General features: G+C 38.1%; 1 protein-coding gene across 4 annotated transcripts in view; it reads right to left on the minus strand.

Moving 5' to 3' along the window:
• CCDC141 (coiled-coil domain containing 141) overlaps positions 1-13,451 on the minus strand; it is a 2,268,332-nt gene that overhangs the window by 1,916,658 nt on the left and 338,223 nt on the right. For all 4 annotated transcript variants that reach the window (XM_044075309.1, XM_044075306.1, XM_044075307.1 and 1 more), the window contains exon 3: positions 11,599-11,793. In XM_044075309.1, the coding sequence (XP_043931244.1) occupies positions 11,599-11,793 (195 nt within the window). The remainder of the gene's footprint in view (positions 1-11,598; positions 11,794-13,451) is intronic.

The raw sequence follows: 13,451 nt of genomic DNA on the forward strand, positions 1-13,451 counted from the left end.
AGAACAAAGGCAGACTTTCAGTTCTTGGTGAGTCCTTTAGGTATCCACTACTCAGTACAACTGTGAACTGAAATGAACTGAACTGAACATCTACTGTGAACTCAACTGCACACAACTGAACAACTACTATAACTGACTTCAACTGTCTTCAGCAGGCTCTTTTCTAGACTAGGTTAACTGTCTCAACTGTTGCAGTTCTTATTTTCATTTCACGTTTTGAAAATCAACATATAGATGTTTATTAAAGTTCCTTCCTGTCATCAGTCTCTGACAGTAAACACAGAGCAACCAGAAACATTTCAATAATATTATCTGTACATCAGCCTACTCTGATACAGGCTGCATTTAGAATCACCTTCACAAACATGCACAGTTAGACATGTAACAGAACACTGTTCAACTTTTAAAAACATCCTGTAGTGTAGAGTATTAATTAACATACAAGAACTTATTTACAATATCATAGCTAGTCATGCTGGGATATAATACATAGGTTAGTACAGATGACAGTCTAATTTCTTCACATTTCTCCCTGCCTGTGACTCAACCATGATTTTCAAGTGACCTTTGAAAAATGACATTTGAGAAAAATGGTTCTGTCTGGGAATATATCAACCCACTCCTCTCATGGACAATCAGTCAGCAATGGCATTATTAACCTCACTGTGGTGTTGTATTGTCATATCATATGCTTGTAACCCTAGACTCCACCTCAGTAACTTAGCATTCTGCTTGCTGAGTTTATTTAGCCATATTAAAGGGTTATGATCTATGAGTACAGTGAATTTTCTTCCATATAGATGGGGTTGCAGCTTCTGCAATGCCCAAACTATTGTTAGACATTCTTTCTCCACAGCAGCATAACATTCTTCCCTAGGCTGAAGTCTACAGCTATGTTGTACCACTGGCAGCTCTTCTACTTCTAGGAAACTTGGCTAAGTATAGCCCCCACCCCATAATTTGAAGCATGTACTTGCACAACAAATTCTTTGCTATATTCTGGACAGGCTTACAAATGGTGTCCTCCCAAAATATTTTATGTTTTTGGAATGCCTGCTCATAGTCCGTGGTCCAAACTACCTTATCTGGTTTATTTTTCCTAGTTAGGTCAGTAAGGGGTGCAGCTACTGTACTATACCTGAGCACACATTTTCTATAGTACCCTGCTGTCCCTAGAAATGCTCTCACTTGCTTTTTAGTAACAGGAACTGGCCATGCTTGAATAGCTTCCACATTTACAGGCTCTGGCCTAATCTTACCACTCCCCACTCTTTGTCCTAAGCAAGTGACCTCTGCCATACCCACCAGACACTTACTGGGTTCAGTGGTTAACCTTGCCCTTTTAAAATGGTCTGCAAATGCCCGTAGCATAGTTTTTAATGTAGGGTTTGACCTCTCCATAATACCATTAGTCTGTGGATGATAGGGGGTAATCTTTAAATGTTTTACCCCACAACACTTCCATAGACAAGTCAGCACATCTAACATGAAGTTGGCACCTTGATCAGTTAGTATCTCCATCGGAAATCCTATACTGCTGAAAATTTCTAGCAATGCATTTGCCACCTTTTCTGCCTCAATAGACAATAGAGCTGCTGCCTCAAGGTATCTGGTAGCATAATCCACTACCATTGGGATATACTTCTTCCCTGTGGAACTTGGAGTACTCAGGGGTCGCACAATATTCATGGCCACTCTCTGAAATGGCTCTTCAATAACAGGCAAAGGCATTAACGGAGCCTTAACATTCTCCCCTGCCTTGCCAACTTTGGCACTGTTCACAAATCCTACAATATCCTACCACATCCTTTGCAATCCCAGGTGAATAAAAATTATGCATAGTACATCTCTTAGTATGTTTTATATCCATATGACCTGAAAAAAAGGATGTCATATGTTATGGCTAAAAGTGGCAGACGGTTAGCTCTAGGCATTACCAACTGCTGTATTACCTTATCTTCTAGCCCACCTTCAGGAGTCCACTCTCTATACAACAAATCTTTATTCCACTATACAGACTCCCCTCTTCCTTGAGCCTCAGGTGCCTCCTTAGCCAGCTCCCTCAAGCTTTGTAATGTACAGTCCGTAACTTGAGCCTGTCTCAACTCTAGCTTTGTGACCCTCCCCAGCTCCCGTTTCACAGGAAGACTAGTAACTTCTGACAGTTGTGCCTCACTGACAATCTGAGTATTATCACTCACCTCCATCCTTGCAGTCACCATGTCCAAGGGAATATCAGTACCTACCAGCAGCTGTGGCTCACTTTCAGATTTACTGCTACAGGGTAGCTCCTTTTCTGAAATAGCCACCACACCAGACCCAGCTTCAGGTATGAGATCTGTCTAGGTCTCCCCAGGCCACTGGGCCAACATGCCTGTCTCCAAGCCTGACTGCGTGTCACTGCATGCATACAAGGTACTGCATCATCAAAGTCATTCACTACCAGGGCAGCTGCAGGAAAATCCTCAAACACACCTACCTGCTTGCTTCCTCTTCCACCCTCCCAGTCAAATGAAGCCTAGCCAAAGGTATTTGGAATGGGGTCCCTCCCAAAGCTCTGACTAGAGTGAACTTTCCAAGCAAGTACTACTCTTCTTTAACCATTGCAGGCCTCACAATGGTTATATCAGAAGTTGTGTCTCTCTTAGCAGTGGCCTATTTACCATCTACTAAGCTAGGATATAAATTATGCTGATAGTTTGGCACCCTTGTTGTTTCCAAACAATTTGCCACTAGCAGTTTGTCATCCCCACTTGCTGGTTCCCTCAGCTTCTGTTTCCCTCCTTGCCCCAATGGACATTTGGCTGCTATGTGGCCCCTCTGGTTACATTTGAAACATCTAATCATTAACCATGTACTTGGACTAGTAGTTTCCCCTGCTACTGGTGTACTTTGTTGGAGTGGTTTAGACTGCCCCCATGGGTTCACGTATGCACATGTGCAGCACTGGGTATCCCTTTCTTATACATTGGTGCTCTGCTTGCTAAGTAGAGATCCCCTTTTTTCCCCAGCTCCTCCGCAGAGTTACAATCTCAATCTGCTAATCAGATTCTTATGTCAGGCAAAGTACTGAGGGCTTGTTCCCCTCACCAAAAGGTTTGCCAGTCCCTCAAAAGTGGTGACCTGATACCAACTCACACACATCTGTGAAAGTAAGTAATTAAATAAGCAATATAATCACTTACACATTCATCTGCCTTGTGTCTATGTTCACAAAATGTTTTCTATAAGTTTCAGGTGTTAGTTTAAAACAATTGAGAAGACAGTTTTTTACTTTATCATAATTCAATCTACATCGGACAGTTTTGACATGGCCTGAACAGCTTTGCCATGGAGTAAGGGAGTCAGGAGCTGAACCCGGAGCTCATGGTTAGCATCATAATGCTTACATACCCTCTCAAAAATATGAAAAAAACTATCAAAATCATCCCCATCCCTGTATTGAGGAAAAAGGTTATTGACCTTTACAGCTTTTGAGGTCCAGTTATTCCCTTCCCCATCACCTTCATGACCCACTAAAAAGGATGAGAAGCTCCACTTCGTGCCAGTACTGTCTCTCATTTTCCATGGCTTCGAAACATTTGGTCTCCAGTTTATATTGGCACTGCTTCTCCTCAGCCTCCAGTCATTGGACTTTCAGGCGCAGTCTCTTTTCAGTCTCAACACGTTGTATTTTCTCCTCAGCCTCCAGTTCAAGTCTCCTTAACTCCAGACAAATTCTCAGGTCCTATGACAGAAAGGTGGACTGTCCTGTCTTGGCAGGCTGCACATACCCAATACCAAACTGGATATCCTCCGAACAGCTGGTCTGAGATGAAGGTGCAACTAAGGCTGAAATCATTGCTACCTTAGTCAGGTTGGCATGCACCAGTCCTCTGGCTTCACACTCCTTGGCCAACTGGTTCTTTGTCAGCTTGCTATAGTCTTCTTTGCCTGCTGTCCCTGACTAACTAAAAGTGAATAAAACTCTGGTGGACTGAAATTCTTTGTTAACCTTGTGGCTGTTGAGAGTGCACACCATAATGACAACTACTCACAGGCTACTGAAGTCCAATTAAAATCCCCTAAGCTGCCACCAATAAATGTGATGTCCAGTCAATATCCTGCCAAACTGCCACCAATAATGTGACATCTCCTACTATCCTAGGTCAATAACTAAAGAGCTTCAGTTCTCACTACTTACTCCAATGTGAGACCATAACTTAAGCAGGAGTAATATTTCACAATTTCCCCTAACAGCACAACAGGAACAAGTTGTATAACCTGGGACTGGACTGTATACTTCTGTCCACCCTAATGTAATTCCTTATTACATACTCCAGAGCAATATGTCCCAGTTTAAGACCTCTGATACACTCACACTTAAATAAATTGAATCTCATACATCCAAACACTTCTGGGAAAGTCTGACACCAGATTTCCAGCTGAGTCCCTCCCCCAAATGAAAAGGTAAAACACTGCCACCAACTATAGCATCTACATGCCCTTTCAAATGGGTGTCCAATTATTAAAAATAGGTATTAAAACAAATGGTAGCAAATGACCTAAAGCAGCCAGGCTTTCAGAGTGACCCAGGAATTATCAAAGCAGGTATAAGCACTCTCAAGTCACTAAAGAATACACCGATTGACCAACCACAATGGAAGATAATAAAAATATTTAATATTGAGCAAAATGATTAAAAATATAAAACAGTAAATTCAATAAACAAACAGAATTCAATCACCAGGAAAATGAAATTAATACTGAAGGATAAAAATCCAACACTTAGAAAAGCTCTGACTAATCTAGCTATAATTTCCTATCTAACTGAAGAACACTGTCCCTGATCTAAACTAAATATCACAAGAGAGCAAAGGCAGGTTAACAGTTCTTAGTGAGTCCTTTGGGTATCCACTGCTCAGTACAACTGTGAACTGAACTGAACAACAACTGTGAACTCAACTGCACATAACTGAACTACTATAACTAACTTCAACTGTCTTCAGCGGGCTCTTTTCTAGACTAGGTTAACTGTCTCAACTGTTCCAGTTCTTATTTTCATTTCACTTTTTAAAAATCAACAAACAGTTGTTTATTAAAGTTCCTTCCTGTCTTCAGTCTCTGACAATAAACACAGAGTAAATGGAAACATTCCAATGGCATAATCTGTAGATCAGCTGACTCTGACACAGCCTGTCTTAAGAATCACCTTCACAAACATGCACAGTTAGACGTGTAACAGAACACTGTTCAACTTTTAAAAATATCCTGTACAAACAGAGTTTTAATTAACATATAAGAACTTATTTACAATATCCTAACTAGTCATGCTGTCATATAATATACAGGTTAATCTGAAATTATGTACAAAACATCAGCCAGACATACTAACACACATGACAGTGTCTAATTTCTTCACAGCAAAGGCTGTTTACATAACTTTTTCTTTATGTGGCTGGAAGAAGGGCCGACTGTGGGACTGAATTTTCTTCCATGGTCAAGCCAAAAATGGTGCCTCTTTCCCAGGGAAAACAAAAAGCATAAACCAGTAAAACTTCAAAGATGTTAAAAGTCACTTTTTCTCCACAAAACACAGTAAAAAGCACTTTAATACATATTGCCAGGCCCAGAACGTAAAATAAAAACATTCTCTCCATATAAAATTGGTTTTCAATAAACGTAAACTACTTTTAAGCTGACAGGAAAAAGTCTGCTCCATTTTAAAAGTACAATTAAGTTTCATGGCAGTCCATTACAATAAAACGTCTAGATTAAAAACAACTTTCCTAAGCAGGAAAATACATTTAAACAATATTCTTTTTATGTGGAAGTTCTTTATCCAAAGAGAACTTATCTGCCCAACAAAGGAATAGCAGAAACTGACATTTGATCCTCAAAAGCTGGTAGAGGAGCTCTCACTGGCAGCAGAAAAGCTATGAAGGGCTTGGCACTCAAACCTTTGTTTTTAGGCAGCTGAGTTCAAGCTTCCTAATGGTTTGAGCAAGTGGAAGGTGCTCTGAAGATTTGGAAGCTGGCTGGATGCTATATCCTTGACAGGATATAACCCATATGGCAAAGGCTATTGTAGTAATGATAAAATGTTGTTTGTTTCTAGTGAAGGCAAGGTTTTTGTGGAATTTAAGAGAAGGCTGGTAGATGCTGGAGTCCAAGAACTTCAAAATGTGACAAATGGAATTCAGAGCCTTTTGAAGCATGGTAATATTTGTGAGTTCTCAAAAGTAACTAATGGGAGAGCATATTTAGGTTTGGGGATGAGCATGTTTTATAGCTAGCTCTCTTATAGGGGAGTTTTCTTGGATATGTGCTTCATTAGCATAAGTTTCAGTATTTATTGAAAGGATAGTATAGGGACAAGTGTACAGCTAAATATTTATATGCATCAGTGTGCTTGTCACATCCCATGGGTTTGTAGTTTGAGTGGTGGGAGCAAAATAATGTCTTTCCTAAGCACCAAAAAATGAAATGAGCTTTAATAGTGTTTACAAGTAGATGTTTTTTAACCAAAGGCAAAGATAAGTAAAAATGTAACGAAAGAAAGGTTTCAAGACAAGAGTGGGGGGGGGGTGTGGCAGAAAAACTAGACAATAAACAATGTTTTTATATTTTGATCATTTTTTACAGTAATATTTTACATTTTCTCCATCCTCTAAGAACAGAACTACAAACAAATGTGGCCAAATATTCTTTTTTTATCTAATAGTGGAGTCATATTTACTGAGATTATAGAAATAACAGATTTTGTCTAGCTATGTAAAAGAAATATCAATATCAAAAGTGAAACAGCAATATGAGTACAGAGGGCATTATAATTCTACACTTTAAAGCAGTAGAGTTAGAAAACCATATTTACTTGAAAACTCTCTAATGCACAAACTGTTATTATTATTATTATTAATATTATTATTATTATTATTATTATTATTATTGTCATCATTCACCTCCCATCTAGTGAGACTGGACAGCTCCATGGAGTTACTCCAGGTCCAGATTATGGTGGGTAAGAGTGTCTATATTACATAATCGAACTTTTAAAAGTTCGAATGTCATATGGTCAACATCATATGATCAAACTTTCAAAAGTTTAAAAACGTAATAAAAAAATAAACCAAAGAAAAAAGCCTACCTGAACAGTTTAAGCAGGGGGACAAGCCCCCCTGAACCCCCCCCACACCCCACACTCTTTAAATATACCAACTCGAGATCAATCTACTTTTAAAAGCTCGATCAAATTGTGTCGACCATATGACAACGTGATATAGACCCGGGTAAGATCCCCATTCAAGTCATAGGCAGTTATAGATCCCCCTCCATGGGTCATGACGCCCATGTAGCCTACTTGACCAAACTGGAGACAATCCAGATTTTACCAAACACACTAGTTATAGGGAATTTCAATTATCCCACCATCAACTGGGAAACCTATGCTAGCCCTAACTCACTAGCGCAAAAGTTCCTTGACCTAATTCAAATGCCCTGGAACAAATTGCCCATACCCTGACAAGGGAACAAACATTCTGGATCTGGTTCTCACCAACATGTCAAACAGATGAACTGCCACAACTGTCAGACTCTCATTAGTTAAAACCGACCAGAAATCAGTCACCTTCGAGCTGGCAGTAACACCAGAACTCACAAGGGTGAAATCAGACTAAAATCTTTACTAAGATAAGCTATGTCCTCCTAGGTAAAGGTATACATTTATTCTAAGTCCCACTCCAAGCTGGCAGTGGTAACTATGTTGAAGCTTACACTGAAGCCCTGTACAATCACTTGCATAAGTGTATAAACTCAGCTGTACCAGAAAGAATCAAAGCCAGAGCCCTAAGAAAAACAAGCTGCCATGGTGGACATCCAGCATCAACAGACTTTACAATAAATGCAAAAAGTTGCTGTCCAAGAAAACAAAGTCAAGGTCCCAATAATGGAAAAAGTACCCTCCTCAGCCTCAACAGGCAAATAAGACAACTTGTCAAATCCTCCAAGGGCTCCTTTGAGAGAAACTTAGCAAGTACAGCCAAGGATAATGATAAGGCCTTCTACATCTATGTACATAACCTAAAGGGTAGGACACAAACATGTGCAAAACTAGTGGCCTAAGGTATCACAAACACACACACTGACCCCACAGAGATAGGAAACCTGCTAGTGGATAGGTTTGGTGAAAATTGTACTCTCTTATCCCCTTCTAACTGACAACAAACCTTCCCCAACCCCCCACCCCACCCTACATATCTGAAGAGCAGGTCCTCAAAGCCTTTCCCAAGACAAAAAACACAGCCTTTATGGGATGAGACAACATCCCAAGCTGTCTTCTAAACAGGTTGAAACATGAATTAGCATCACCAGTAAGTACCCTTTTCAATCATAGCCTAACCACAGGCTTTCTTCCTGCAGAATGGAGAAGAGCAACAGTTATTCCCATCCACAAAGGTGGCCTAGCAACAGACCAGGGAATTACAGACCCATAAGCCTGACCAGCCTCATCTATATGACCATGGAACGTATCATTATGGACCTCATAAATAAAGACATAGGTGATCTCCAAACCCTGGATCCTACCAAATTCAGCTTTGTGAAGAGAAGATCCTGCCTGTTGAATCTGGTGGATTTCTTTGAAAATGTGCTAAAAGGCCATTAACAAGGGCAAATCTGTGCACACAACATACCCCGACCCGGCAAAGGCTTTTGACACAATCCCACATTCAGGCACCCCTTCATTGTAAGATGGGTTGCCAACTGCATATCAAACCAAACACACACTATCAAAGTGGATGACTCCACATCAACCAGCAGACCTGTTACCAGTGGGATGCCACAGGGGTCAGTGCTGGGACCCCTACTGTTTGGTATATACTTCTCAGAAGTTCAGGTCAAAACTAAGGGGTTGTGGATAACCAAGTTTCCAGATGACTGCAAACTAGTTGTATTCATTGAATCCCCAAATGCTGTCAGTATACTCCAGGAGGGTCTCGCTCAGACCAACAACTGGTGTATTAGTCACAGTCTCAAACTGAAACCTGTATGCTGACTGCACTACTTCAAACGTGGTCTATTTTGCCTATTGCGTAGTATGTTTCAGCTTCTATATAGGCAAAACTAACAGACATTTGAAGGATAGAATCCTTGAACATTATAGAGATATTAAAAACTGTAAAGAAAGTAGTGCTATTGCTATGCACACTATGAGCACATGACCTGAACATAACTACAAGTTCCTAGTTTTACAGATTCTGTTAGAGAAACAGAAATGGGGCAATCTATCTAATGACACAGAAGCGGCTGAACAGAGATGGATTATATGCTTTAACGCTGACAAACCCCCGGGTTTGAATCAAATGGCGTCTTTTAAACCTTTTTTAAAAGCTCGACCTTTGAAGCATTGATTATTTTCAATGCTATATAGACTATATGTACTTGTTTATTTATTCTATGCATTACGATACAATTAGTCTACATAATATAATATTGTATTATTTTACAATGCACTTTGTTGGGTAAATACATATGTATGTATATATATTTTTCATTTGTATACACACACGTTTAGACGACATGCTTTCTGTACATTGGTTTATATGTATAGTATCCATCCTATGCATAGACTATCTACGTTTTTTATTTATATATATATATATATATATATATATATATATATATATATATATATATGCTTTTTACATATGATTTTTTTATATATATTTTTATTTATTTATATATTTACATTTTTCCATACACATGATATACAGATTTATTATCTTGTTGGGGAACACGTGTATTGTGGTATCGAGTGTAAATGTTTTTACAGATGTATCTGTGTAGATGCATTGGTTATCATGTCTTATTTCTAACTAATAGTAATTATAGTATTTTTGTAATATCATGTGACTGTTTTATAGTATTAAAGGAATTGTGGGATTTTTAACAGTTGTCTGATGAAGGGGTAGATCCCTGAAAGCGCTAACCTTTGTATTGTGAGTTTTATGATATATTTTATTTTATATTTAGTTTTATTCTAATAAATTTCCTAGCTGTGGCACTGTCAGTGGTTTTTCTACATTTGCTGTCTCAAGATTTTTTCACTGACAGTTTTGTGCGTTGAGAGGATTCTCTGCTTTCATTTATGTTTGAAGTAGAACCATTGCATTTCACTAATTATACAATAAAAGGTCATTAGTATTCCAAAATTGTTAAACAGTGAAAAAAAGCAGCAACAGAGATTCTCTTTTCTTTGTTTCTTATACATGCATTGATATATTGTGTAAGCATGTGAACGTAAGTCCCAAATGCATGTTCAGTACATCAGAATAAAGAAGACAATGCAGACAAAGACTGAAGTATCATTATACAAAGGCATTATTTAAGAAAGATGAACAATTTCTTTCTTAAATAATGACATTGTATTACAGCAATAATCCATGACTGTGTGTGTGGGCATATCAGGATTTACCCATGTTTGGCTTTGTTTAATTACTTGAGTTTCAACCACACTGATCATGGGTAAATCCTGATATACCCACACCCAGTCATGGATTACTGCTTAATGAGTACATAGTATAGAAATAGTTTATCCTCTGCTAAGCGGACGAGTGAAGGGTGAACATTAACGTTTTGCAACAAGCCAGTAAGAAAAGATGCAACTGTCATGTCCAGTAAAAAAGGAGGAGTGAGTTGGTGCTGTGTTTGAAAGGTAAAATTGAAATACTTGATATATAAATAAAGGACAGCTCCATTAAATTTTAAATTGAAATTGAAATTGAAATTTCAGCAGTTAATGTACAAGAGAGAGGTAATATGGATATTACAGGACACTAAGACGTCAACAAGTTACATTGCTCGACCTCTGATATTTTACACAATGAACAATGAACAGAATAGCTAGGTGGCCATGCTAGGTTTCTTTACACAGAGAATGTTAAACATACCAACACGTAGCGATAGGGCCAAGCGTCTGGAAATAAACGGTACAGATACTGCAGACAATGATGTGACATGTTACAAAAATCATAATATGTTTACGCTGAGACATCACTTTCCCAAGGGAATTATGTCAAAGGTTATTACACAGGCCACTAGGTATGTTATACGTACCAACATCCATCAGGTTGGTAAAATATTTCTACATGTTTAACAAACAATAATGTTACTGCACAAACAATTACATGCAGGTAAAAAGTGTGTTCACCCCTCTACTTTCTCAGCTGCATTTATCCCACCCCTCACTTAAATTCGTTAGCGAGCAGTCAGTAGAGGCTATAGGAAAGCAGTCTTTTTTGTAACTATAAAAATAATGAAAACAAATATACCCTTTTGACTGAAATTAATATGTCTTTAGAATATTTATTCAAAACTATATTTAGTCAGTTTCAACACAAACTGCACATATTAACATGTAACTATAACAACAGGAGCTGTCACACTGAAATTAAGCAACCCTTCATATATTTATAAACAATTTCAAAACTATTCCAGATTTAATTGTTAGTAATTTTTTAGTAATTCTTTTATATTGCAAATCACATATTTAGCCTTAGAAGTATGGCAGAATAACGGAACAATTTAAACAGATATTTAAATTCTTTCTAAACCAGTACAAACCTCAAGTGCTCGGTCAAAAAATTCTGCAGCCAAGTTTAGAAGCTCTTTTCGTTTTTCAAGTAAGCTGAGCAGGAGTTCCCATGATGCACCGAGTGTCTTTCCCATAGCATCATATACAAGCTTCTGGTCTTTATTCTTCTTCTGTGCTTTTTTATCAGCATCCCTAAATAGGTCCCATATGCCATGTTCCAGACCCTAGTTTCAGAATGAAAATGTTTACTGCATTAGACATACCTGAGGATATTACTTAATAGAAAAACTGACAACATTTTGTTTAATTTTAACTTTTTAAATATTATATATATTTGAAAAGTGAGTAAATGGACAACTTTATTAAAGATGTTTTTTTCAGCCATGACCCAAGTCATATGGGCAGGTAAAATGTACTATGTATGGAAAGTTTAGAGTAGACAATTAACTAACATGCTTCTGGAAGAAACTTGGGTACATGAAGAAAGCCCACACAAACTTGAAAAGAATATGAAAACTTAAAAGAAGAAAAGACACTGACCAAAAGTCAGGACTGAACTCCACATCTTGCAGCTTTGAGTTAGAAACTTTAACCTTCAAGCCACCACATTGCCATTTTATGCATGCCATATATAATATCATATGTACAATATCATATATACACAAAGTATACTGGCAAGAACATAAATGCACATTTCTCCAAATGTTTCAATGCTACAATGTAAATTCAAAACTCAATGTCAGATAGCATAAATATATAGATGTTACACTAGCAGGACCTGCAAATCATTCAGTATTGTTCAATTTAGGGAGATATACACTAAGAATAACTCTTCTTAACAACTGACTGTGAGGTTATATCTGTAAATATCACAATGAACAAAAACAAAATATTTTCAGTGTATCTGAGGTACTAAGTGAGGAACATGGACACCAATTCCACTACAATAAACAACAAAAGGAGAATAGCACATTTTAAAAAAAGAAGCCAAGTAGAGTGCATGTGACAGATAGTTGTTACATCGACCGGCTACAACCACTATCTTTGTCTCTCAGTCTACCTTAGCTGCAATTTATGTCATATTTTAGCAGTAACCCATGACTGGATGCGGGTAATACTGGATTTACCCACAGTTGGCATGGTTTGATCACAAGGGTGAAGCCCAAGTAATTAAAACAAAGTCAACTATGGGTAAATCCAGCATTACCCACACTCAGGAGTGCAATAACACAATTTCATCTTAGAAAAAAATTGCTCACCTTTCTTAAATGTCTTTGTATAACAGGTAGTGTTCATCTGCATTCTTCCACGTTTGCTGATGTACTGCAAATGCTTATGGGATTTGCTTTCCCATACTTGCACAGTGCATCAGTGCTGTTCAGGAGAAGCAAATGAGAAATGAGAATCTCCTTTGCTGTTTTTTTTTTCCATGCCACTCCCAATGCAAGAAACCTGGATAAAGCCCAACATAATTGGGGGGGGGGGGGGGGGGGCAAAGGTCCAAATATAGGTAGATAGTTACTGGAATGAGAGGTTTTGTCTTGGAATGCATTTTCTGAAGGATATGAAGCTTAAATCTCAAATGTCTGTCATTATTTAATGACTTCAGTCCCCAGTGACTTATGAGAAACTATATTTTTTTTACGAGGAAAGACAAAAACTGAGTCAAAAATCTGTACATTATATGAAACTCTGGACAGTTGAGAGGTACAACAATCTGCCGAGATTTAGAAGGGACAATGGAGAAATACAAGGAAAATCAGGTACATTTCTGTTTCTTTAGTTTTGCAGAATGTACCTGATTTTTTTTTTCTACACTGTCCTCTGTAGCATATGCCAAAAAAAAGTCTGGCCACTCAATGATACATTTTAATTGCAGTAA

Source organism: Protopterus annectens, chromosome 6.part0 (assembly GCF_019279795.1).
Source record: "Protopterus annectens isolate FY-2018-M chromosome 6.part0, PAN1.0, whole genome shotgun sequence".
Classification (NCBI taxonomy): Eukaryota; Metazoa; Chordata; order Ceratodontiformes; family Protopteridae; genus Protopterus; species Protopterus annectens.